This window comes from Corvus hawaiiensis, chromosome 7 (assembly GCF_020740725.1).
Source record: "Corvus hawaiiensis isolate bCorHaw1 chromosome 7, bCorHaw1.pri.cur, whole genome shotgun sequence".
Taxonomy (NCBI): Eukaryota; Metazoa; Chordata; class Aves; order Passeriformes; family Corvidae; genus Corvus; species Corvus hawaiiensis.
The window spans coordinates 9,355,059-9,382,774 of record NC_063219.1 but is presented as its reverse complement, the minus strand read 5'-3'; the positions used below and the strand labels follow the sequence as shown (position 1 = coordinate 9,382,774).

Sequence of the window (27,716 nt, the reverse complement as noted above, 5' to 3'; positions counted from 1 at the left end):
GAGTTCTCACGGTGAATTTTATTTTGTAAGCAACAATATAAACATGTGAATAAAACAGGCATCATTTGCAGGGCTGGCCTTTGATCCAGAGTACCCTGGATCTAGCAACCCTTCCCGAGCAGACGAAGGCAAGCCTTTACCTGCGACTCCAGAGGCTGGCCTGGTTGCAGTCCACCAAGACCTTTGTCATGGAAAGACCAATGCTTGAGTATTTGCTATTACCAAGCATATGTGCAATCTTGGAATGTACCTCCCACCTCCCCCACCCCAGGATTAAAAAAAAAAAAAGAAAATCATACAGCTGCAAACCAGTAAAAAAAATTGCTTCCAGCTTATTGAGACTGAAATGGCCTGTTGGACTATAAACTGAAATATCGTTCTGGAGATAACCAACTGGTCGTGACACAAAGTACTGCATTTACAACTCAAAAATATAACTGTTATATACTTTAATTTATAGCAAATTTAATACATTAGTGTTTACAAAATAAATTCTGGACTCAACTGAAACAGCGTGCTGCTTAGCAAGTTCTTTTTCCTTCCTCTCACTTTAACTGAAGAGACCAGTAAGCTTCAGAGCTTCTTCTGTGACCCACACACAACTTTTGATGGTGTCAGATGCTGGAGAAAACCAAATGTTTCCTGCATCTCTAAAGGTTTGCTGCTTGGTGCCTTCTACTGCTCAAGCTGTACAGTTCAAACCTTAAGCTGTCCTTTAACAAGTTCCATACACATTTCATGAAAGCTACTCAGGTACTAACCAGGGTACTGGTTAATGTTACAAACTGAAGAAACATCCGTGCTACTAACTCACACAACAGGAAAGAGGAAATATAACTACACATTCAATCTCTTACGCCTAAACAGCAAAGCTGTGAACTCCATTGCTTAAAGTAAGATACTTCAGTAAGTGAAACAGTACCATACAGTTCAAGAAACATTTTTTTTTTAAAAAAACCAAACACTTTAATAGTATAAAAAGTTGTTTTACTGGTGTTTCTACTATAAAGCTTTGTTCCACAAATCAAGTGATAAAATAATTAGATATGTTTACAGTGATAAGAGACTGCAGTGTAGACATTTCAGCTCACATTTTGCTGAGCATTTCGGTACAACAGAGACTGATTCGTTAATACACACCTATGACACAGAGCGAACTGCAGACATGAAGTGCACACCTGAATAGGGAAGTTTACCCACTGGCATGGTAACTCACTTTCTTCAGCTCTCCCTTTCCCCTCCAGAACACGTTGTAAGCAAAAACTGTATTCAGAAATGGAGGCATATAACTGTTCTGACTGCAGAGCAGCACAGAGGAAAGATGGATGCACACAAACACACCGTGGTAAATTCCAAAGTTATATGCCAACTACTCCTCCTTAGACAAAATGACATCTTCAAAAGTGAACATGTACAAAAAATAAAAACTGTCAAATAAATAAAGAATACAGATGTTAATTAATCACATACATAAAGAAACGGATTGGCATACTGTATGCAGTATACAGTATATTCATAGAATCATGTGGGCTGGACAGCACTTAATACGGAGTTACGTGCTGAAGTCATAACTCCTTGTCTCTCTCCTCCAAAAAATCTTATGGTTTCTGGATATCAAGTGCAACCTTTTACACCAATGCATAAATCCTGCACCGTATCTCATCTTTGCCACACTTGGGATGCCTTTTTCTTTTTTTAAGATCCACAGAGAAGTCCACGAAGTTATAATGGTCTGAATGACAATTCTTGCAGCCCTGTCCATACTACTTGGTCTCTTGAGTTTCCTACCAAATGAGATTTAGTAATTGTATGGTACATCAAACCCCAGTTTTTCCCAAGGAAATGGGAGCCAATCATATGGACTCTTCCATACTCTAACTGGCATTTCCCACACTCCTGACCTGTATGTAGGTATTATGCTGTAAGTGTGTTACACAAAGGCTGCTGAAACCATTGGAAGTGATGTAGCGATAGTTAAGTGTCAAGTACATCTGCTATAATACAGAATCAGGGTCTAGGTCTATCAAATGCTATATCCACATAACATTTTAAACCATGAAAATATTGTATGCATTTTCCTTTTTCTACAAATATCGTTGCAAACTTGCTGTTAATTGTGTCACGAGGTTTGCATTCCTAATTCTCCAATGATTTTTAATTCAAATGTTTAACAACCATATCTACGCTAGGTACACTGAAAGTAGACATTGAAATTTCAAGTAAAATGAACTGTAGCCACATCTACTGGACTCAATACACGTCCCGACATCTAGATTTACTTTGATAAGTTACACAAATACATAATACATTCTTAAATAATGAAGACCCACAATATTAATTTGTGAGTCTTCCCACGTTATAAAACCACTTTTACAGGAATGTTTATTCACCTGTATTACTGTTTCAGTTGCAGTGTCTCTTGTTTTCCTGTTCCAAGGATTACTGTACCAGTTCTTAGGCTTTGGCTATTGAAATCTCTTATTTGAATGAGGCAACACTGGTTATTAAGGCTGGTTTTTTTTATCTCTTGTGAAGTTTCATTCTTTACTATGACACTGTTTCCCAGAGCAGAATGACTATCTTGTGTCTTCGGGTTCTGTTTTTATGACCTTCCTTTCAATGTTGTTAAAAGCTGAATGAGGAAAATCCTTTAAAATACCAAGGCCTTCTGCATTGAGAAAAGAAAGAAAGAAAGATGTTAAAACACTGGTTGGAAACAAATATATTTTGTTCTTAAATCAACAAAAAGGTCCAAGAACCATATGAACATCAACAGTTGAATCAATAAATTTTGCCTCCTCCTCTTCGGCTTTAACCCAGCTGGGTTAGAACCACCTCAGTTACACCACAGTGATGACAGAGGAAGCATCACAGATTTACTTCACCCCTCTCTGGGAGCAGGGGCTAATGGAGATGCGCTCTGCACTTGCATTTTGAGAGGCAATGGGTAAAAATCCCCTACTGGAGATTTCACTAAGTGAATTATCACTGGGATTGGGACAATCTGCAAAAGAGGTGAGACAAGATTACAGTATCCCAAAGTGAAAAACGCAAGATTCTGCCCTGTCTTCAAAACAACCACTTTTGCATCTTGCCTTTCAAATAACCTCTTTGCCACTGCATCTTTCAAACTCAGATGGGATTTTATTATTACTCTCAAAGTTTCAAGGGTCTCAAGAACTCCTGGCTTTATCTCAGTACACTGAGTATTAAACTGAAACCACCCACAGAGATTTCACAAAGGTTTCTTGCTCTCTTCTATCAAACTTAGAATGCCAGAGGTAAATGACAAGACTGGCAGCAAGCAGAGGTCAGTGAATTAGAAACCCAGGTGGAAAAGACTTACTGCACGATATGCAGTTCACAGTAGAGAAATAGTGCTAGGTCCTTACAAACTATAATAAAGAGGCCTTTTTTATAAAAAGCCTGATTATTTTATACAGAATGAAGCTGTGTCATAATCATGTTGCTGTCACTGTGATGCAGTTAAAGTATTTAACAGCAGTAGTTTGGGTCAATACCACTCTCTGAGGACAGACACATGCCAGAACTTGCTTATCTGATTCCAGTTACTACATCCCCTGAACTTTTCCGAAATAATATTTAATCTGACTCTAGATTAACAAGTAACACTCTTGGAGTTTTCTCCAAAGCCTTGATGGCATGGTTACACACAATGCATGCCAGGCTGCCTTCCTAGCTGCTTCACTCAGAGACATCACAGAAAGGTAAGAAATGGTGGGTAATTTCTCAGGGGCAGCACTAACCCGAGGACTGGGACTTTGCCTCACCACTGGGGTAAAGCCGGATCAAATCACTGCACAGAGATTTCCCAACGTGCTGCTCTCCATCAAGTGAAATGTGCTGCATCTGTCTGCTTGGCAGGTTGGACATTCGGAGGTTCAGTGGTCTTTCACCTGCAAGTTGTTCACAGTGAAACAGTGATGTATTAAAAGCAAAGCAGTATTAAAAAACAGGTAGAGCCTTAAACACATATTAATTCTATCAGCAAAAGTGCATCCTAAATTCCAGCTGCTCAGGGAAGTTTTCTAGCAAAACAAAGCTTATGTAAATATACTGCTTCACAGACTACTCCAAGGCACTGCTAGAAAGGGACACCCAGCCAGACCAAAAAAAAATAAGTAATCCTTTTTAAAAAAACCCTTTACTCTGCTCAAAAATCCTTGAGATAGAAAAATTTTCCTCTCCCACTGCACAATCCCTCTGAGATCCTAAAAATTTCCAGTTCCCCTGCACAATGGCTAAATGGCATAAAGAAGCTTGCTCGGCCAAGGAAAGCCAGATCCATACACCTAATCTTCATTATTACTTCTGTACCTCATTGCTTGACCAATACACACAAATCAAAATCTGTTTTTAACACTTACTTGTATTGATTCCCTTATTTGTCCCTCTACTACTTCATTTCAACCCCCTTAAAAAAACTAGCACTTAAAAACCAGACACAAGAACTTCTGGTTGTATTTCTTTTGTTTGTAACATTTTGTCTCATTTCACAACAGTAGAAAAAGCAATCCAAACAGGAACGCTCAAACAAAACAAACACTCCTAAAATTAATTCAAGACAAGGAATAGCCAGTTGGTAAATCAAAAAGAACCACAGAACTGTAAGCTTTTTGAAGAATAACAAGCTACTAAGAACATCATTAGAATCTGCTTAGTGCTAAGTAATTTACATAGCCAGCTCCTCAGGTTTTGTTCCTAGACTGCGCAAACAGGTAAACAAAAAGGGGTACCAACTATATTACCTGCTTTTGATTTCCACAAAACAAGAACACAAATGAAACGCAACACTCTGCTTTCTTTTCAAAACTGAGGATAAAGGTAGAGCAAAGTCCTGCTGTCAATAACAGCAGTGCACCCAACCTCCTTCCCTCCCCACGTTATCCCTGGGGAAAGCAGCTTGCCAGATACACAACAGGAACAGAACAGAACCTGAGTGTACATCTGATTGTATTATTTAGACCATAAGCACTTCAGGGCAGAGAGAGATCTTGTCTTGTCCATTCAGTGCTCAGGGTTCTGTACGAGATAAACACCACCATTGACAGAGGTTGCATAACACCAAATGTCTTTGCTGGCAGCAACGCCCGTGCCTGGGAGCTACCATACCTTGTCCATCAGCATTATCTAATGACATGCCATTGGGGCTGTGCTCTTCCGAGTTCTGCCTGTAACACCCTGTGGAAAGACGTCTCTCTAACGCTGCCTGGTTGCAAAGAAACTCCATCTGTTTTGCCATCACCTTTTCTGACTGCAATTAAAACAAAAAAAAGATTTCTCTCTTTATACATACATAGAGCAAGTCAAAACACAGGGGTAAAACAATATCAGATGAAAAGACTAACAGCCTAGATAGTGGCTTTTGTTGACTCATATGTACAGATGTGTGTTTTATGGTTTCTTCAAAACTATGAAGCAAACAAAATATTTTTGCACCCATAGAGATTTTCATAATGTACATCTGAGTCACTCAAGAATACTTAAAATGCAAGCTGTTGTAGTTCATCTACATAGAAATGCAACATTAAATTCTGTTCTTCAACAACACACAAAAATCACTTCCTGCACTTTAGGACTGCAGGTTACATGAAGAGAATATCAAGAAAAGCAAAAAAGAGTGTCATAATTATCCAGTTAGCTCTGTTCAAATATATGCCTTCACAAAGTATTCCAGAAAGTATTCCAAGAGCAATGGCAACATCTGCTAAAAACTTATGCCAAGATTTCACCAGACATCTTGGAATCTTTATTTTAGGAAACAGCACTACACAAGCTTAAAAATCTGCCATTCTGAAAGTGTAGGATGACAGTATGTTTGTGGGGGATAAAGGTGTGAAATGTCTGTCTAGAAGAAGAACAAGACCTATACACCTCTAGAGAGTGGAGCTAAACAATCCAGTGCAACGTGGGAGGAAATGGCGTCTGAATGTTTGTCATTGACTCTAATGCCAAGAGAATTCTAATTTTCACTATAATCTTGTTCTCGAGAGAATGTAAATAAGCATCTTGCAAAAATAAGAAGAAAATCACAAGTCAAGAAAGTTGATTTAGAAGAGCCACAATGAACATAAGAACAGAAAGTGTACAAACTTAACATGTACAATTGATAGGAAAAATTAATTTCTCTTTCAGGTAATGCCATAATTGTTTCAGCTACTACAGAGCTCTATTCATTGCAGAGCATTTCGCTTTTCTTGGGAGATGCTGAAAGCCCTGACTTCCCACAAAAGGCTGCTTGCTCAGCATAGTTCAATAATTTAAATGTACAATGACAGCCTAACAGACCAGCAAAACCTGGGCTTCTCCAGCACAGTGGTGACCCTGACAGCAGGGTAATGACATGGCCAGTATTTACATACTCTGGCTCAGAGCTCATCAGGGTCTGCAGAAGACCACAGATAGCTCAAGCTTGGTCTTGGGAGGAAGGTAAAAAACCCCCTATTTTCAAACAGTTTACTTACAAGTGTGCTTTAATTTTGCTATTCTGTCACTCCTTTTACCAACTTTTGAACTGTGTAGTAATTTGAAAAAAAAAATAAAACCTTTCTCATTCATGCTATCTTTGTTGTTTACTTGGGATAAAACTAGAATTTTAAACTTCAACGATGCTTCAGGTCACCACAGAAAAACCTACAGAGTTGCAGATCTGTTTAAGCTTGAATTAAACCTGTAGTCCCTTGTTATGAGGCAGTGACCAACAAAAACTTTAAAGCATATACAAAACAAAAATAAGCTCATGTAATTATTCTGTGACATCAGAACATGTGGCATAATTGCATTTGATGTATCACAGATTTGTATGACCGAGCACTACTTTGCAATAGAAGGTGGTAAATGATAGGGTAACACATCCATTCTCAGAAAACAAGAGGGTAACTCCTAAATGTAATCTTATATGCAAATTTGGTGATTACATTTGCCCAAATCAGCTATACAAAATAAATTTGTTGCAACTTAGCATGAAATCCCTCCTTGGCAAGAACTGGCAGTAGGAGATGGGTATTTTGCCTCAAGGCTGGGATATAATACAGGAAAGACAAAGAAAGAATCGGCAACCTGTCTTCATTTATACAAAGCTTTCTGTCTGCTCCGGATCACTGCACTTCCACCAGGCTAGGTGTTGTTTAGGAAGCCAATTTATCCTCTCAGATCCAGAGGTTCACTTATTTCCTAAACATAATGGCCTTTCTTCTTTTAAGACATGTCAGAACTGAGGACTCCAAGATCGCCTACTCTATTCCTCTCGACTCAGTAACTTGAGCTTTCCATTTATAGCAGATAACGCAAGTAACACAGCACATACTGTACCAATACTACCCTACTTGCTCCCAACAGGCAACCACAGATTTTCAACCCTACTATGCTGCATCTTACCTCCTTGGAACTAACAAGGGCAAAGCTGTAGTACTGTGTCAGAACAGTTTCGGGAGGTAAACGTGAATTAAGAGTGATGCAATCACAGCAAAGCTAGGTAGCCTTTTAAAAATGATGGGAATTAATTTAGTAATCAAAACAACAACACATCAAAACCAGCGTACAAAGACACAGCCTGCGTTATTCACAGTGTAGTTTAGTTGGTTTACCTGGGAATTAAGAGCTGTTGGGTCTTCACTCTTTCCTTTAGCCAAAGCAAGTGGCATTTTGTCTTGCTGATAGAGCGTCTGGACTGTGTCCTGGAAATCTGGATAACCGTCCTATTGAGCATAAAAAGAAAGCAAACCAAGAGGGACATATTACTGTTTTTTCTTCATCCTCTCTGTACACTTAGAAGAAAAAAAAACGAACTAAAAAACACATTCCTGAACTTCTGTGAAAATTCTGGACTGCAATTTACATGTTTGTGCTATCCAATTCATTTAAATTTGTGCATAAAACACAGCCCCTCCGCAGCCACTGCTATATACCTAACATGGCGCAGACAATCTCATCTCTCTCAGTCTCAGGTGAATCCAGACTACCCCTGTTACTGATATTAAACTAGTTTACATTCAGCCTTCACAGGCAGATTTAGGCCTATGGTTTCTGTCACTCTTCAGAAATCAAGTTTATATGTAGTTGAGGACATATACTAACCCTGTGAAACTGCGAAAAGCCTCCTGAGATTCAACGTTTTTCACACAGAACCTACACTAGTATCACAAAACGAAATATCATCATTTCAGAAGTACGGTGGAAAATTTATAGACTATGGGAAACCATGATTCAATAATTCTTCTAGTCTGAAATTCTTATGACATGCAAATCTCTTCTGCAGCTTGCATATGTATCAATAAAGCAAATAAAGCTCCTGTGAAAGCCTGCCAGACTCCATTAAAATAAATTAATCATTGAAGCAAAGGTTCAAGATGAGGAGTTTATCCAGCTTGGTATTATAAAAGGAAAGCTCATGTGCCCTAGAGGAATACCCAGAAATGTTTACAAAAGCACAGTATAGGTAACTGTCAAAATGTGAGAGGAAGCCAGAGATCTTAAGACAGACCCAAACCTGAGAACAACGACATCAGTCACTGAGGTTCTGCAGACCTGGGTCTCAAAAATACACCAAATTAGGTATATTTTCCTTGTCTATTCTAAAGACACATACATGTCAATAATTACATTTTTGACAATAGATGGACAAAAGGGTTACAGCCCAAGAAAAACAGAAGTGATCTTTCTGAAAAAACACAGGGGAAGGACCACAAGGTTCCCTCCACTGGCAGGCTGCCCACTGACCTGCAGAGCAGTGGCCTGACCCAAGGCAGATGGCCAGAACCTCAGTGCAATGTAATGCCATTAAACCTATTCTTTATGCTCAGGAAAAAACCCTAAAATCTGTCTGAAAGCTGCATATTGCTTTCAAACACCCAGCATACTCCCTCACGGAACAAATAAACACAATAGCTATGCAAAAACTTCACAACCAGGTAAACTGCCAAAAAGCCTCTAGCCTAACCCAGAAACAAAGGATTTGCACCACTTTCCCACAAGCACTGACCACTTTCATAGCTAAGACCTGAATGTGTTTGGGAGAGGAGAATGATTATGTGTAGGAAGATGAGAAGCTGAACACACAAAACCCTATCACTCAGGATCCTATTTTTGCAACAAAACAGGTAACACAGTTCTTTATAACACGTTTGTGATCACCTGCCTATACAAAACCAAAGGCTGTTTCCCAAAAGTGGGTCTGGCTGCCTGTTGCTGTGTCACCCCTCAGTCAGGCAGGTAACTCCTGGAGAGTGATGTGGTTCTGGATCACATTCCCAGAGGCCCTTCCCACTGCTGGCTGTCCCCAACGCCCTGTGGGATGAGGAGCACACTGGGCCAAGCACCAACCTGCTCTGCCCCATGGCTGCCTGGAGGTCCTTCTACATGCACTGCAGCATTTTTGTTTTGCCATGCTGCTGCTCAGTTGTTTTCCAAGCAGCTTTGAGCAGCAGATGTTCCCAGTCCCACATGTGCTTTTTTGCTCCCTCTAATGACATTTTTCCTATGAAAACAGTAGCTTCTACTGCTTTTGCTGTTTTTGTGAAAAACACAAATCCCACACTTCGGTTTTCTTTTCAGCCTTCTCAGAAATAGGGGAGATGGGGCTTTTCTCTCCTCTTCCTCCACCCACAGCGGCACCAAGGGAAGATGCTTCCTTACAGCCTCTGCTCAGGTCTCCCTGCCTGTGCGCCCTCGACTCCCACTGAGCTTTGGGAAATCAGTTTTTGAAAGCTCTTCCCATCCCTCTCTTGTAGATGAATGGAGATGCTGACACACAAATTAATTTCTTTAGACCATAGACAACAAGAATATTTTTCAAGACTCTCCTTTCTTCCTCTCTTGGCTGTTCATGCTGACTCTGAAAGGGAACCTGGTCGACCCCAATAGTGATGAACAGCCTCTCCCTCCATGACTTCTGCCTGATGTACCTGTGACTTGTTTTGTTTCTAAGCTGGTGCCACAACAGCTCATTGCTTTCAGTGGTGCCGGCACTGAGTCACAGAAGATGACAAAATAAGGGGTCCCCCACCCCACAACACCTAAGCAGGAGAGATCCTTGGTCTGCAGGATGATGTGCCATTTCCATCCCTATTTGCCTGTCCTGCTCTTTGTCCAGAGCAGGTTTAGGAACCACCTCCCTTTTTAATAATCTGCTTCCAAATACCAATTCACTCCACTCCTTTTTTCACTCCCTCCACACCTTTAGTCTGTCATTTGCCTGGAATTTTTTCCCCTTCTCCTCTTTACACTTCACTCCCACAGCTCACCCACCCACTCAACGAATAAGAGGGGGAGAGCTCGCAGGGGAAGAGAAAGCCTTTTACAGGTAATTTGATGTAATTCATGGCACATTGTTTCTTTGTAATGCTTTTGCGAGTTTCATATTCATGAAAAGGATAAATTTACAACGTGGCTGCAGATTGACAATGCTGCAGCTCGCACACACAGCTCTGCTGGCTCTGCTCAAGGATGACCTTCAGAGCCTCTCTGGAGGCTTTTTAAAGTGTTATTATATTTCAGGAAATTAACTCATCTTTTTTTTAAGTAATCTTTTACACTATGCAAACAGGCTGTGAAGTCTTTCCAAATTGAAGCCCTAGTATTTTAGGCCACGCTTCACAGAGACATTAATGACTAATGGTTAAAGGAATGGTGAATCAAAATACAGAGTTCGGCCTTAAAACAGAAAGGCAAAATGACCCTTCTCAAAAAAAAAACCAAAAAAGGAGAAACAGAAAAGAGCTAGTTATAACAACAAAAAAGTACCCCATGTTCAGGTCCTCTCTGTGTTTTCATGATAGTGAGCGAACAGATCTGCAATGAAGCACTACAACTTCAAAAACAGTGTAAGTAATTCTTCCCCGGAACAGAAGGAAAAATCTGCATTTGCTACCATTTTCCTTTTTACTTTCACCTTTCCAAAAAAAACCAAACCTAAACAAACTCTCAAAAAATCCCTGAACATGCTACTAAAAAAAGGATTTTTTACATTTTTTTTTTCAAAATGCAAGACCCAGGAACCCAGAACAGCAGTGATCTATGTCATACTGCATCTTTTTTACATTTCATTGAAGTAAAGCCCACAATTTACAGCATACCTCAAAATTATAATGCACTGAAGTAATGCTTTACTCCTTCTTAGAAGACTCCCAAAGTTGTGAGGAAAAAAGACATTTCTGCTGATAACAATATGGGTAATTTTGAAATTAATAATGCTAGGCTATCAGATTAAAGAATATTCAATTTAATTTTCAATTTGTTATTTTGGAAAAATGACCTATTTCTGAAAAAGTAATTTGTACAATTAGGACACAAAATTTTCACAAGCATTTTAAAATATAACTGGTAATTTTAGATAAAACTAAACCCAAGTAAACATCCTTTCTCAGAATTATTGAACAAAAATGGGTATAAAAGAAGCAGGCCTTCCAGACTCTTTAAGATTTCACCATGCAGAAAATAGGAGAATACACATCCCCTAAGGCTGTCCAGATTTCCTGCTCTCCAGAAAACCTCAAGTTTCAGCCTGTATGTTTCAGGATTTTAATTCTACACTTTCTTTCAATAAAGATCCTGTAAAAAAACAGCACCTCCCTTGCAGCATGTCATTTTAGACACTTGCTCATCATCAATTATTACTGAATAAAGGAAAAACTTCCTTATTCTGAAATCAAAGTCATTGAAATACTACTTCACGCAGAGGAGTGGCTCCCCACCAGCTCTAACAAATTAGGGCTGGACTGAACAAAAGACAGGAGGCTCAAGCAACCATCCTGCAACACGTTGGTCAAGGCTAATAATGGTGAAGCTGGATAAAATCATTTATTGCAGCTTTTCCCTGCTCTTTTTTGTGGATCACAGAACAAGCATAGGTCAAAAGCAAATCCTGACACACATAAATGACATTACTGACTTACCAAAGCTACCAGTAAATCCTCACTGCACATGTATATTTTGCACTACATAAACTCAAAACTACAGTAGTATATGGGCTGATGGAACTTAATAAATAAGATTAATTCCTCTGTACCTATTCATAACTGCCTTTTCAAAACCAACTGCTCTCACCAGGGTTTGCCTCACAGGAAAAGCCTTTGTACAGGTAAAAGCATTGCAGTACTGAAAAAAAAATTAAAGCCGTCCTATATACAGTGCTTCATTTATCACAGAATGCGTTACATACAAGAAACACATTTGAGAATGTGTTGCAATTTTCCTCTACAGTTAAAGAATGTATCACCTATCTGTGTCACATACAAATCTAGCTCAGGTCTAGCTCATATTCTAATACACGTTTAACCTACACCTTTTTTGAGTAGACAGTACAATAAAAAACACCCACAGTGCTAAGGATAAATTAGATACCCATGTAACAGTGAAACAGTAATTTGTTTAACATACAAATTAAAAAGAAAGATCTGCTATTCTTATCAAGTATATAAGTATAAATACGTACATCTGACATTTTTTTATTTTTACTTTTTTTTTGTTAAAAGTAACTTTTTAAAAGGCCTCAAATTTCCCTTCCAGCAGTGGTAACTGAAGAAAAAGCTAAACTACACTCCTGCTGCTCCTGCACCCTTAACAAGAAATTCCCAGGATCTCCCTAAGCAACACCTTGTGCAAGTGTATACATCAGCCATGTATACATGCATTTGACACAAAACTCATTACAAAAACCTGTAAATTAATATCTACAGGCACAACCATTTGTGTTGAGATATATAGCTTTTAATTAGTTTTTGACTTTTCAATACGATCAGTGTCATAATTTATGGCATGGTCAGAGATAGCTAATATTCTGCCATCAGTCCTTATCAAGAACTCTGTATTTTGGACATGATCAACAGCTGACTCCAGTGAATTAGGCAAACTCCACCTCATGCTAACTGAAAAGCAGGAGGCCTTATGGGAAGACATTTCCTATAGTGCTTGAGCTTATTCCACCACAGGAAGTCAGTCAGTCCCATTCCTCCCCTCCTACTCACTCTGAGTGCAAAACACTGAGAGTATCTTTACCATTAAACAAATCCTACTCTTTACCCCCGCTCCTACAGGTTTCTCCATCAAGCACTTACATTTACAGAGACAGTGGTGATGTTCTCCCACCCTCCCTCTCTCTGTCATACCCATCAACTGTCTATCAAATGTTTTTCTGACAAATTTCCTTAAGACAGATCCCTTCAAAACAAAACTGAATTTTAGCATGCACAGGTCAAAATACAGGAGTCACATTACTGTACCTCTATCTTGATTCTCTTTGGTGACAGCTCATCCCTTTCTCCACATTTAGATCTAGAAGAAAAGACACATACACGATCAGTGAACAGCACATTAACCCCGACCATCAATAATAATGAAAAGGAGTCAAGGAAAAAAAAAGTAGATCGGGGAAGAACAAGTGAGATGCACAAAAAAAGCCCCCAATTCACTTTGACATGGCAGTGAAAGTCATTCAACTATAGGAACACAAGCATTTTGTATTGTTTTCAGAAGCATGAAGAGATTCATGGATTCTTCTTTCCAAAGAGGAAGGACAGCCCAGAGAATTACAGAAATGCCCTTGGCATTGCTTATTCAGCATGGATGTATATTCATATGAATCTCCATGAAAGAAAGAGGAACAAAGGAAAACTTTCTAAAGTGTAGAAAAATGTATTTTGGAAGGGTATTACATTACAGGCAAGGGAATTAACATCTAAAATCTAAAGAAAGTATCAAGACATTTAATCATACTTGCTAGTTCTAAGGTTTTAATTGTATTTAAAAGCTGTTAAGGCTGTGTCACCATTTCATAACAGCAGTTTATTTAACAGAACAGTAACAACTGAAATTAGGACTCAGCTTCAGTTCCTTTAAAGCAAGTTTGTAGGCCACTCCCTGTGACCTTATCTTTTTGGCTAACAAGCCAAATCTGTATATGGAAAAAAGGAAATTGATGCCTTGAGCATCTATGGCTACTCTGCCAATTTGCATTAACCTTAAAATACACTAATGCCTTAAATGCTTGAAATACCAGCCTCTCAGATGCCTCTCAACATGCACTATCCTCAAAATACTTGGAAAACTAGAGAGCAAATAAAAAGGTAATTCAAGACAGCTGAATCTTATCAGTTTAAAAGCTTCAGGACTCAAATAGCATTTTCCTCCTTTTCTCAGAAGAGCATTTTGCTGGCTGAAGAGCAAGAAGAAAGTGTCTCTAGTGCCTCAGAAGAAATGCCATCAGCCTGCTTAGTTCCCTACAAGTAAAGACCCTCTGAGTTAATGAAGCCTTACTTGGTGGTCCTGTAGGTGTACTTGTAGGTGACCTCCCGAGAGATTTGCCGGGCCAGGGCGAAGAGCTCATCTCTCCTGGTCAACAAGGCATTATCTTTCACACACAGCTGGGCAGCTGCTTCGTTAACTGTTAGCTGCAAATCAAACAAACAGGCACTCATGATTTTGCATACTTTCACCTACTGTGCTTGTAAAAGTACCTCTTCTGAAATAATAGAAAATTTTGATGGCAAGTAAAATTACCTATAATTGTACACTAAACCCTGGAGGGTTTCTTCAGTTTATTTATATCCCTTACTAAACCAGGTAAGCCTTTTGGAAGAGAAAAGATATTAATGTAGTTGGTGCATAAAGTGAAACATTATTGTAGGACTGTCTCAATGTGCACTGCTTTTGCCTCATCTCAGCATTAATTAAATCTCAGTATAAAACAGTAGCTCTGAACGTTCAGTGTTTGGCTTCCAAAGCCTGGCTTACAGGGAATACTATTTTTATAAATGCAATATGCCCAGGACTTGGGGGAAAAAAAAAAAAACAACCACCCTGAGAGTGTGGGTACAGATGGCTTTCCCTGGTGAATACAGAATAAATTCTGTAGAAGGTGATGGTTTAAGAAACGATTAAACTTTTTTTAGCTATGTTTCTCACCCTCGTGTTTGTGAAGACTATCTTCAGACATGAATCAAATGTAACTTGTTTCAAGGATGTTTTCCTGAGCCTGCCAGGACACATTTCTAGTGCCTCTGCTGCTGGCAAAAGATTCATAAAGAAGGCGGGGAAGAAAAAGCCTGAAGTTGAGGCTCAAAATGGTTTTGCAATGCTCTTCAGAAGCCTATAGGAAGTGGTGATACTGTCATGAATTATATCAGCTTAATAATACTGCTTTCCAAGAAGCCTATGGTCAGCAGTATGGACACAACATTATTAATGCAATCAGAGACACAAATCAACATAGCTGGAGAGGCTGTTCCAAGCTCCTTCCACAGGAAGCAGAGCTTGAAGAGACTTTCTCACTTTTTTCCTCAGCTGAAGAACAGCCAGAACGTGTAATGAGGCATAACAGCAAGAGGCCAACAGAATACTACAGGTGTTTTGACCAAGTGCCCACAACTCTTTCTACTCTTTTACTTCTAGAAATTAAGCTGCTTTGAATAGGCTTGGCTTCTGGCAAAGGAGCACAGCAGCTTTGGAGCTACTGTCAACAGTATGTTCTGTATCTGTCCCAGACTAGTGAATATTCCGGAGCAGCTTGGTTTCCACAGCATAGTCAGCACATCCATGATGGATGGAGACGTGCCATCCCCGACCCTCCATCTGGCAGCACCGGGAGCAGCCGCACAGGCAGGACAGCCCACGTGTGACCTCAGACACCCAACCCACTGCTCCCACAGACCAGCAGGTCTGCAGTTACAGGGCGTCTCTTGGGAGAAGGCCAAGAGCTCACCCCTTCACCCTGCTGTCTACCACACTGCAGTGTTACCTGTGAATTAAACCACAGAGGCCAGCAGTTCACCCGAATCGCTGCACGCTCCATCCCTGAAGGATGGAAGCTGTCACAAGACATGAACAACGTCCTTCGCCACGGGGCCTGATGGCATCCAAACTATCAAAAATTTATTTTACCCAAAGTGACACCTGTTCTCCAGGAAGGCTGGAAAAACAAAAACATGTATCAAGAAGAGCCAAGAGTCTTCTCTCAGCAGCCTGTGCAGTATTTCCAGTAAAATCTCACACAGAACTGCTGCTCCTAATACTTCATAAGCAATTTTTCCTGTGTTAAGCCTAAAAGCCTCTGATCTCAGTAGGGCATTTCCTATGGTGCCTAAATGTTAATCAGAGCACAAACTTGTTTTTAACAGGCGAACTAGATACGTTGCCTGATCCTTTAGTCTCTGTACAGACAAAAAACCAAATCTCACAGAGATCAGATGTACAAGGGCGCAAACAGGTTACTATGTTCCTACAATACAAGGTACTAAAATAACAAACTATAACCCCTTAGACAGGAACAGCTGTTCTACAATGTCTGTCTTTTCAGAAAAAAACACAGACAGGAAAAAGATACAATATAAGATTAATACAACACCAATTAAAAGAATTACCATCCAAAGCAGGCATTAATTTCTGTAACAGTGATAGCTATTACTCTGCCAAGGATGAATAATATGGCTAATGCTTACAAAATAATTTGAGATATTTTTTATCCTTCAAAGTGCTGAGAGGTTGCAAAGAGCTGAAATGACTGAAAATGCTTTGGGTAGTTGTAGGCAAATGCTGTTTATCCTAATATGTGAGAAAAGCCAAATGTTTATTTGCTTGTTTTTCCTGGTTTCCTCTTTCAGACATTCAGACTTACTGAATTGAAGTGCATCATGGCTTCCTGGCTTTTCAGGAGGCATAATACTGCAGATACAAAGTGTTGCATGCCTAAAAATAAAGATTCTGTGTGCTGGAAGCCTTAAGGATATGGAGCAGCACATAACCATGCAGGAGAGGGATGGGTATATTTTCATCTGATGGGGTTCACAGATTCCCCCACTAGAAACCACATAATTAAATACCAAACCGTACTGTTTTGGTGAGTCAGCAAAAGAAATGGAAGAGACCAAGCTAGATAAAATTTATTGGGTTTTTTTCTAATTCCCCTGAACTGGATTTTTTTGTTTGTTTTATAGGTATGAGACAAGCACTGAAATATAAACACACAAATTACAAATCTGACTCGAACTTGCAGGGGTCACCGAGTTCAAGGGCATGCCTTGCACTCATCCCTCCTCCAGTCCAACTTTAAACATTAAGTGCTCTCTGTGTTTGAAAAGCTGTGTAATACTGAAACAATGGGATGGATTAAAAACATCATGTTTATTAGTTTTGGAACACCTTCGAAAGATTCCGCATCAGATTTTATGTCAGATTAATGCCTTATGCAAATACTCCTACCAGGAGCATACACTTCCAAACCAGCACAGTGTCTGCAGCTCTCACAGGCCTCTAATGGCTGCTCCAGCCCTCTGAGACACTTCAGTGCTCATACTGAAACAAAATACTCTCCCTAATTCACCACTAATAATTCCATTAGGTTTTAGTTTACACACAACTCCTCTGTGCTTGAGGACCCAGAGATACCCTAATCTTTACATTAAAAAGCTAACCACTACTTAAGCTTTTTAAATTCACAGTGAAGTTTATTCAGCTGTTCCTTGCCAGCTGCAAGGAGAAACCTTGAACTGGGAGGCAGAATGAGCAGAATGACAGCCTTGGAATGTATTAACACGTGCAGAAAAATGGTCTCTGGACAAGCAGAAACTTACCTCCCTGGTTGTTTAAGGTCCTTCCTTCTGAGCAGCAAATTGTTTAAGCCATCAAAACCAAAACCACACTGAGGCTGAGTTTACAAAAGGCAAACTCTGGTTTACCAGATTTTAAACAAAAAATAAATGGTCTCGTTGCTGCTATTTATTTTCTGCTTTAAAAAAGAAATGAAGACAAAACTGTTCAAGACAAAACTTTGTGAAATCCAGCCTCTTTAAGCCAACAGTAAACCAATTATGAGCAAATTCTTCTTGCTTGCATGTGTGCAGTTCCCATCAAGTTCAGCGAGGCCCCACATGCGTAAGTGAGGCATAAGTCAACCACAGACTCCTTTGATCTTGTGCCCTTAATCACAATAGTGATAGAAATATTTCCTAAAGCCAAACCATGCTCTCATTCCATTTTTAAACGTGGTTTTACAATGATGTAGTAAAGATCTGTAGTGCAATACTAAAAAAAATTAACAAGGCAGAGCAGTTGTCCTTTCTTCCAGGTTATTGCTATCCTGCTCCTTCAATCACTACCCCAGTGTTCATTCCTCCAGCTTTGCACAGCCATGCCTGAGCCTACACAAAAGGTGCCCCGGAGCCCACCTTCCAGCACACTGCTGGATGCCAGAAAATTATCCTAAACAAGAAGTCTGCCCAGATTTCAGAGCATTTTCTGCAGTCGCTACTCCAGAGAGAGGCTGTGAAAGCACACAGCCACACATGCTGTACACCTCAAGTGCCTCCATCCTCAGGTGGGGAGAACCCCCTTTCTCTGAATCCTGAATCTGCAGCCATGTACACAGGGCATCTACACAATTAATCCTTTCAAATCCTGCCTCCATCTCATACACAACTTGTTCTGTTACGAGAGAGACTTCCACAAGGTCAGGGGAGTAAGATGAGATCTCATCTTGTACAGTGGATGAATTCATAGATTATAAGTGTTTGACATAAAGCCACAAAGCACGTAAGTGAAAGCTGCACAACTAGAACTGTGTGGTAGGAATGTGGCTGACTACTGTGGAAGTGTCTCCCCAGTCTGCAGTAAAAGCCCTTGTCAAGTCACTGCTGGTGATGTGCAGTTGCCTTATAAATGTAAATATATAAACAAAAATGTAAAGAAATACGCCTTGTTTCCTTCTGCCCTTCTACTCCGAAGCATAAAGAGAACTCAGTCTTATGCTATGGATCACACACCTACAAAACTTCTTCTTCAAGCAAAAAAAGGCTAAAGCCAGTACAGTTTTTTTGGCACTCCTGTAACATAAACACTGCTTTTCCTTTTGGGAGCTAAGCCTTACATGCCAAATTTTAAATCCAACTGAAATTTTGCAATCACTGTTAACTGTGAAAATGCTGATGCAGCATTCGTATCAACAGTGTTTTGGCACTGCTTTGAATTAATGTTTGTTCTCCTCTTGTACTGTACTTTGGCTCTAGGAAACTACTCCCCACACAGACACACTTATTGCATTACAACACATGCAGTGTGAGCCTCAGGAATGCCACAAGAGGAGCAAGGGAGGCCCACATGGACTTTCAAAGACAAGAGGGAAGAGATGCTACTGAGGGATTAAAGGACAAACATTCAGATTACAGCCACCCATGAATACTGGAGACAGTCCTTTCCCTTCCTCCTCACATGGTCTGCATGTCACTTGACAGGTTTAAGACCACCGTGCCAAAAAAACACCACAGGTTGTATAATTGAGCTTCATCCCAATCCAAGTAAAAAAATAAAAAATCCATGCCACTGGGTTTAGGGACCTCATTGACAGAATCCTTTTTACCTCAAGTGCACAAGCTACAGAGCAGAGTCTTGAGGGAAGACAGCAGAGGGTAGTAACCACATCAGACACAAGCAATTTTAGTTACTGATCTTCCAAGCAAGTCTACTCTCAAAGCTGCAAAGAAATATCACGACAGGACCTCTTTTAAAATGTACCAAATCCATAGGATCCCAAAGGCCATGCTTAGTGCAATTCTGGTTGCTATTTCAGTGCCAAACTTTCTAACCCTTCTGCCTGACAGGCCGCACCAGCAACCAAGCAGTCTGAAGACACCAAGCTGAAATCAGCACGTGCACACCCACACCCACCCACACCCACCCACAAAAGGGGACTTTTGCTGTACCTGAGATTTCCATGTTGGGCCAGGACTGCCTACAGCACTCAACACACAACTACCAAATACACGACTCTCATCACTCAGCAAGAAGTACCCATACAACAATTGCACCCTATAAACACATCTCATCAAAGGTGTAAGAATAGGGGAGGAAGTCTAGTGCCACTCAAGGTGTTTTACCTCATGGAGGGTGAGATGCTTGCCATCCTTTCTTTTCGAGTCAAATCTGCCATATATTGCACTGTACTTCCTGATCTCCTCCTCTTTGTGAGGGTCATCGTCACTCATCTCAAAGATGTGACCAATCATCTTTGCCAGTTTCTTATTTGTTTTCAGTAACTCCTTGACTTCATTGGAGTCACTTTTGGGCAGGGAGGGAACCATACGTTCTACACATTCAGCAACTGACAGAGCAGCAGCAGCATCCAGGGTCTCGCTGTTTTCCTTTGGTGAGGCTGGAGAGCCAAGGTCAGCCGGGGAAAGGCTGTGCTCACTCTCTGTGGTGTGGTGTCCTTGCCAGAGTCTTGGTTCACTGCTGCTCTGCAGTGATAAGCTCCCCACCACATCAGATTTGCTCGTGCCCACGCTCTGCACGCACGTCGTGGCAGCGCATTTCGGAATCTTCAGGTGAGGCTCTCTGGTGCTGCTGTTCCTTTCGTAGCTGCTGCAGGATATCCCCAGCCACGCAGGAGACCCTTCTGGCAGCTTATATATTGGAATGCTGCTGACTGGTAAGGAGGTGAGAGGCTGGTTAAAAAGGCCAGGGTTTGTGACCCAGTCCCTCAAAGCCTTCTGCAGCCGTCGGACATGAAGTGGCTTGCTAGCCATGCCTACGAGAGCCATTATCTCCAAAAACTCCTCTTCCCCTGCTTCACAGAGCTGCTGGACATCATCACCACCCTGCTGAATGAAGGCATCGAAGTAGAATAAGAGATTTGCTTTTTGTAGTATTCGATACAGCTGCAGTTCTCCGAGGGTTCTGGGTAGAGCTGACGCCATCACGGATGACAGAACCTGCAAACAGTAAAAACAGAGAGAAGATGAGCACCAAAGCACTGACATCCAGATGCACTGTCCCACTACTCATCTTTCCACAAGGCTGTCAACTCAGAGGACAGCATTTCTTTCTCTCATTACAAGAACACACACTGAAATGAAAAAGGGGCAAAAGCTCTATTTTTTGACTTGTTAACTTAATGGAAACATTTTTGAAAAAAAACCAAATCAGCAGATAATTGTGATGTACCTACAAAAAAGATGATTCAAACATGAAGCCAGCTTGTTTTCAACATTCCCACTTCATATTTATTCCCAAGAATGTCAGTCAATATCGCTCAAAGCTTCTACTCAATTCTCTTATATCTTAAAATCAAAATGATCACAAAACACATTCTGAAGAATTACAGAATACTTGATTTCCTGAAGAAAAAAGCTCATCAGCTTCAATTCTTCTTAACTGTCGCATCATTTTTCCCCCCTAAAGTGTGGAGGACTGTAAAAGGAAAGCAAAGAAGAAAAGTGCTTCACAGAACCCCAGAGGATTAATGAAGCTGGGTCAGTAAAAGGGTGTTTTAAGAACCAAGTATTTCTACAGTTTTACCTGTTTCACATAAAAAGGACCTAATGCCTCTGCTGATCTTAATTATAGCACCAACTGCTGCAGACAAAGCAAAAATACTGATGGATTCCAACATATATAGTTTAAAAACCTTAGTTTGCGTTCACCTGCCCGTTTCATTTGCTAACAAGGCTGCCTTGTCACTGACACTTGAGACATGAAATACCACTCAGCAATACAGCAATTGTGCTTAAAGGCTCCCAACAGACAGACTGCTGCAGTGTTCAGCCCTTATGGCGGCAGGAAAAAACATTTGCACAAGTTTCAACTTCATAAACCCCTTATCCAGTTATACCACAAATAATAAACTCCTCAAGAGAATTCTAAGATCTCACACACACACCTCTTCACTCTACGGTGGCTTTCACAGCCACAAGCAGATAATTTCCAGTATTACTGTATTAAGTTAAACCACCAATCAATAAGGTCTAAAGCATGTAATTTATAGTTTGGTTGAGAAGGTAACAGAACTGAAACATTGAGCAGGTCTGCTAACATTGCTCTGGCTCTACTATCACACTGGACTTGAAAAAACACACAGTAGTAACCTAAAAAACAATACCTACAGAAAGATTTGCACATGCTGGGGGAAAAGTATTTTAATAATGTGCAACTCCCCTTCCTCCAAAACTGCAGTGCAAGCAAATACATTTGCTATGGGGCATTGGGAGATTGGTTATCAAAACTCCGAGAGAAATTATTTTTACAGTATGTGCTTTTGCCTATTGTAAAACATGTAAAATATTATAAAGAAATGGTCTGGGTGGTTTGGGTTTTTTTTTTTTAAATATGAGCCTTTTCTTCAGCAAGCCAAATATACAGACGATACAAACAGAGCCCAACTTCTATTCAGGAGGCATCTGGAAGACCAGGCTTTTACTACAAAATTCTGATTTAACTCTACTAGAGAAAAATAAAATCAAGAGGCCAACAGAAACTTTCCAGAAATGTATGTGGCAGCAACAGGATACCTTCATTCAATCTCTTCAGGAAGAGAGATAGAGCCCAGGGAAAAAAAAAAAAGACCCAAAACATACAAAACCCCCAAACCACCAGCTGAACATATCATTCCTTGTGTGCCAGAATGCGTAAAGCAGAAGGGACAGCAATAGCAGTTTAGATTTGAGCAGTTACCTCAAGGAGCCGTTGGCGAGCTTCAGAGCTAATCAACTACACTCTTCGGAACTCTGGGTGAAACTGTAAACATTTAAGAGCTACAAAGTTTAGAAACACAGTTTGGCTTCAGAAATTATAGTTAACTGCAGAAAATCAATCACCTACTGTCTACACCCAAAGATACAAGAAGCAACAAGCAAAATGAGGAAAATCACTTAAAAGTAACCCTTTTCAGGGCACAGAATTCACTATTTTAAAAATGTCATTATTTCACTAGATTTCTTAGAAAAATCCACTCTAGACAAACTTTGTCAAGACAAACAAAATTAACAGCTTATGTTTAGTGGTATTTCAGTAAACTGTTCCTACCCTCCCATTTCAAATGCTGCTGACTTTTCACCATCAATACCACAAATTAACTTATATAACTTTTAAAGGAAGGCCCTTTTCCTCTGAAAGTCATTCATCTTAGCACAAAATCTACATAAATCTACATAAATGGGCTCTTTGCAGAGAGCTAAATTGAATCTTGGAAGGACGGTGGCAGTGAAATTACACAGAGCCTAAGAGCTCCAGGCAAGCCATGGAACTGAACTCATTTTTCCAGCCCACAGGCTGGAAGAGCAGCACCAGTCCACAAGCAGCCTTTACCTAGAGGCTTCTAATCAACAAATCTCCTCATGACAGATAAAACTGGATTAATATGTACTATGGAGGTGTCAGCAGTGACTCCACGGTTCAGACTGCATTGCGATTTGCATTTAAAGCAAGACTGAAATCCCTTTGTTTCATACTTTACAGACCCATTCTGTTTTTCAAATTCAGTACACTAACTCCTGAGAGGGCCGAGCAATTTTTCCACGTACAACTGCTACTGATTTCTGCAGAGAAGGCATTTTCAAACACTCCTCCTTTTGACCTCTTTTCTCCTTGCATTAAACAGAGCTCCTCCAGCACTCACCTCAATGCCATCCCAAGGTATTTCTAAATTTTAACAAGGGGAAGGCTCCCTTCCCTTTCTGAGACGGCCTCTCCTGCTGCCAGCTATGCTGTTTCTCCAGACATGACCGGTCCGGTCCCTGGTTTGGCCCAGCTCACAGCCTACAAAGCCCGGGAAGCAGCTATGCTAGTCCACCTGCAGGAGTAAGATGAGGCTTAGGAAGAGGACAAGCAACAAGCAAGGAGTGCTGAGAAAGCAGCATAGCACTGCCAGAACCCGAGGAGGTTAACCCAAAGGACACCTGGCACTGCTGCTGCTGCTGGCTCTGCTCACCTGGCCGGCTACGCAAAGCCTTAGCACACCCACTCAAGTCTCAGCGCCCCACATCTTTCAGGTGACCTTTAAGCTGTATCTAAGAGACCTGAAGTACTGCTTTCCACCACTGTTTTCACTTCTTAGTGCATTGGGGACTGTGCTTTTGGGACAAAGGGTGAGCACGAGAAGAGGTTATACAGCAAGAAGATGCAGGACGAGCTCACAGCCTACTCCTGTCTGCTCCTCACCAGGAAGAGCATCTTGGATAAGGCCCTGGGGCACCATGTGTGATCCCCCTCTTGTGCAGCCTGCTCGATAAGTCTTAGGCTGTCTAATCTGTGATCCCAAACCAACCTGGTTCAGGAGTAACAGCCTGGTCATGTCCTCTGGCAAACCCTAAGAAGCCAGCCAGAACGATCTGCTGCCTCAGGAGCAAGCAGGTACATCTAACACATGGCCAACTGCAAACCCTTTTCCCAGCAAGAGGCAGGAATGCAAAGCTTGCACAGGGAGGTCTACAGGAATAAATGAACACAACCATGGCACTTGAGCTGCTACTTCTCTCCCTTCTTTGCTTGCTGTCCATACCAGTGAGAAGTATCAGAACACACAGGGAAGAGCAGCCATCTCTTATGTTTTTCACATATAGAACAAACAAAGAAGCCAGAAAACTCCCCACAGCAGACAAAGCTGTTTAAAATACACGCAAGGCTGCATACTGTTATAGCCATAGGAGAACCAGGAAGTTACAAGTTAGATTTTCACTCAGCCTTTGCAACCCACAACCATGCATTCTGATTTTCCACATTACCTCATTCACATCCACAGCCCATCACCCCACATGCCATGCCCTCCTCTCCAAACGCTGGCTGTCACCTTAACTCTGACCACAAACATAACTCCTGGGAAAAAGGAAAACAAAAACCACAGAGACAGCACAGAGTGATCTTAAATATTTGTAAACAGCTAGTGCACCTATTCCTGCTCCCTCTATCAAGACAGCGGGCAGCGGCAGTAGCAGCCCTGCTCAGCATCTTTAACCACTGGAAAACACCCGTTCCTTCCTCGTCGTGCCCGCTCCGAGCCGCACACTTCCCGGAGGTGGCAGGAAGATACACGGATGAAGTAGGCAGGTGGTGGATGTGGGTGAAGCACCGGGAAAAGGAAAACTCGGGAGCTGTGGGATGTACGCATGGGACAAGGACTTCACGAGCAGCTGTCCTGCTTTTTAAGGCTGCACTGGAAGTAAAAGCAATCGAGCAACTCTAGCTGATTTTTAGAGATTTTATTTCAGGTGAATTCTAATTGAGCTGTCACCAATTAAATTAGGAATACAAGGAGAAAGTGTGAAACATCACTTCCCTGTATTTTAGGCAAAAGTGATTATTTCATAATGTATCTTGATCACTTTGGGCGTTTTTTAAAGTCTCTGAAGACAAACTGGGTTTGGGTTTGAGAGCTGGCTGCTTTGCATATTCATTACATTTCTGCAGCGTTTCCAAAGGACTTTTAGCAGGAGGAGAAAATTACATGTAGCTGCAGAAGAGAGACTTCGCAAATTAAATAGTCTTGTCTAGCTCTGAGATGTGCCAAAATACAGCCGATGAGTGAGCTCCGCGTTTACGTACAAATCCGTACCTCGCCGCAACTAATGAGAAACTTGAAACGTGCAAAAACCCCCTCGCGTAAGGACGAGACGAGCGCACAAATACCTCCGGAGCAGGGTCCCGCACCGCGGGATGGAGCCCACGGGAAGGAAGCCCACAGCGCGGGCACGGACGGGGGGGCTGCGCTCCCCACACAAAGTTCGCGGCCGCTGAGCCCGGTGACAGGAACCTCCTCGGGGCGGCTTTTCCGTCGGGGCTACCCCGCGGCCGGACAACCCCTCGCGTCCGAGCCGCGGAGGGGCACGGCCCCACAGAGCCCGGGGGGCGGCCGGTGCCACGCCGGCCCCACCGCCCCCCGCCCGGGACCCCGCCGCCGGGGCGCCTCCTCCGCCCGTCCCGTCCCGTCCGCGCCGTCCCGCCCGCCGCCCCCGCCCCGCGGCCCCCCCGCCCCGCGGCGCACACACGGCGGGGACGCTTCTGCACTTTCCGCCCACTCCCCCGTCCCCCCCGCGCCGGATTTCTCCGGGAATCACCCACGCACGACCCGCCCGCTCCTTCCGGCCGTGCCCCGCGGCGCCGGGGCCGCGCTGCCCTCGCCCCCGGCCGCCCCGCACGTACTCTGCAGTTGGCCGCCGCCGCCGGCTGCCCGGGGCTCCCCTCGGTGCCGTCCCGGGGCCGCAGACTCAGCCCCGCCGAAGTTCCTGCCCGCGCCCCCCCCGCCCAGGCTCCTCCTTTCCCATCGACGGGGCGAGTGGGCGAGCCTGTCCCCGCCACCGCCTCGCTGCCGCTGCCGCCGCCGCCGGGGAGGCGCGCGGCCGCCCCGCCGCACCTCGCCTCGTCGCGGCCGCACCTTCGCCGCGCGCGGGGGACGAGCGGGCGGGCGGGCGGGCGGGCGGGAAGGAGGGAAAGAGGGGAGGGGAGGGATAGAGGGGAGGGAGGGAGGGAGCGGCCCCCGCCCCCCGCGCACGCCGCCCCCTCCCGCGCGGTCACATGGCGAGAGCCCGCGCGCGCTCCGCCGCCCGCCCACGCGCGGCCGCCGCGTGACGCAGCGCCCGGCGGGGGCGGCACCGGCAGCGGCAGCGCCCCCTCGCGGCCGTACCGCGCCGGGGCCGCGACCCCTCCGCGCCGCCCCCGCGGGAATAACGCGGCTCCCAACTTCCCGCTCGGTCCCACAATGGAAAAACACCACGGGAACCGAGCGGAGGGGCCCCTGCCGCTGCGGGCACACCTCCCCGGGGGCGGCGGAGGGGGCAGAAAGGGCCGGCCTGGGGTGCGAAACGCAGCTGTACGGAGACCGGTGCGAAAGTACCGAGTAGCATTTCAAGCGAGGAGAAATGAGAGCGTGTATTTGTTTTACTGATGGAGAATGGGTTAAACAATGCATTTTTAAGTCATGTTTCAGTGATAAATAAAGTTATAAGTAATAAATTAAGTAACTCATATTTAGTGCGGATAACAATAGAAAAAAGCATTAAATGGGTGGAAAAAATCAGCGAGTGAGGGGAAAAAAAGCCTCGATAAAATACGCTTGTCTTGTAGGCAACGTCCTGCTCTGCCTAGAGCTGGGAATACTTTTCACACAGGGTATCCTTTCCTTTTTCCTTGCCTTCTCATCCATACCTCGGCTCCGTTGCACCTCATGGCTGTTTGTCTGAGGAGGAGAGGCCAGGCAGGAAGCAGAGTCATGACCTGCCTCTTTGGTAAACAACTCCAAACAAAATTGACTTTCTCCTTCAGTTTTTCCAACAGAAGGCTGAGGCTTTGTAGCGTCTATGTCAAATCACTGTCACCAAAACTACATAAAAACCGTCTAAAAATTAATATATAATCTAGGAACAAAGTTTTTAAAAGTTTTCTAAGGATGCAGGACTACATTCTGGAGCTGGGGAAATGCAAGCGCCCTTTTTTGACACCCTTTTTTTTTTTTTTTTTTTTGTAACACCCAAACTCTAAAAACTTGCATTCCTGCAGGGGGTATGTCCCTGTTTCCCCGTTGTTTGTGACCCTGGATCGCGTAGGGGCTGCCGGCCGTGGGGCAGGGCGCTGGCAGGTGCCACACAGGGCCCCTCTGTGCGGCCCCGGCCCAGCCCACGCGGGCACGGCACGGACGGGTGGGCGGCTGGCGGGAGCTCTGTCTGCATTGCACACCCCGACCCGGACCAGGCACGCTGCTCTCCAGCCTGCTGGCAAGTCCGTGCCCCAAATCAGCGCTTGCCCAATCCTAAAATCACCCTGCAGGTGAAGCTGCCGCTGACTGCACGGAAGGGATGCTGCCTGAGGAAAAATACCTGTTGCCTGGAGGAACGAGCAGCACCTGCCCCTAGAGCCCCTCTGCAAAGCAGTGTGGGTCAGCCCAGCTTTTTCCTGAAACTGGAGTGACTGGGGCTCTCTCCTCCGTCTTTGGGGTGTGATCCAGTATC

The 27,716-nt window shown here is 42.9% G+C and overlaps 2 protein-coding genes across 5 annotated transcripts; one reads left to right on the top strand and one right to left on the bottom strand.

Annotated features, from left to right (window-relative positions):
- NAB1 (NGFI-A binding protein 1) lies at positions 1-26,085 on the bottom strand. Of its 4 annotated transcripts, none has more exons than XM_048309416.1 (8): positions 25,915-26,085; positions 19,881-20,714; positions 14,272-14,405; positions 13,239-13,290; positions 7,608-7,718; positions 5,134-5,275; positions 3,792-3,917; positions 1-2,668 (listed from the first exon to the last, which is right to left on the bottom strand). In XM_048309416.1, exons 2-8 carry the CDS (start codon positions 20,697-20,699, stop codon positions 2,577-2,579), a joined length of 1,476 nt encoding a protein of 491 aa, XP_048165373.1. In that variant the 5' UTR covers positions 20,700-20,714; positions 25,915-26,085; the 3' UTR covers positions 1-2,576. The 4 variants fall into 4 exon arrangements, with proteins under 4 accessions (XP_048165373.1, XP_048165370.1, XP_048165371.1 ...); XM_048309413.1 differs by having other exon boundaries at positions 3,768-3,917; positions 25,915-26,084; XM_048309414.1 differs by lacking the exon at positions 25,915-26,085 and adding an exon at positions 25,402-25,574 and having other exon boundaries at positions 3,768-3,917.
- Positions 25,293-27,675, top strand: LOC125328579 (formin-like protein 3). Its single transcript, XM_048309472.1, has 2 exons — positions 25,293-26,047; positions 27,315-27,675. Exons 1-2 carry the CDS (start codon positions 25,293-25,295, stop codon positions 27,673-27,675), a joined length of 1,116 nt encoding a protein of 371 aa, XP_048165429.1.
- The last annotated feature ends 41 nt before the right edge of the window (positions 27,676-27,716 follow it).

What these genes read in the sequence shown, in the direction of transcription:
- LOC125328579 (XM_048309472.1), top strand. Translation starts at nt 25,293, where the DNA reads ATGAGTGAGCTCCGCGTTTACGTACAAATCCGTACCTCGCCGCAACTA. An exon ending in CTTTCCCATCGACGGGGCGA is followed by an intron (nt 26,048 to 27,314) that starts GTGGGCGAGCCT and finishes TGGATCGCGTAG; the next exon opens with GGGCTGCCGGCCGTGGGGCA.
- NAB1 (XM_048309413.1), bottom strand. Translation starts at nt 20,699, where the DNA reads ATGGCGTCAGCTCTACCCAGAACCCTCGGAGAACTGCAGCTGTATCGA. An exon ending in AGCATCTCACCCTCCATGAG is followed by an intron (nt 14,406 to 19,880) that starts GTAAAACACCTT and finishes TTTGATTTGCAG; the next exon opens with CTAACAGTTAACGAAGCAGC. An exon ending in GGCAAAGTCCCAGTCCTCGG is followed by an intron (nt 2,669 to 3,767) that starts GTTAGTGCTGCC and finishes TTCTCAATGCAG; the next exon opens with AAGGCCTTGGTATTTTAAAG.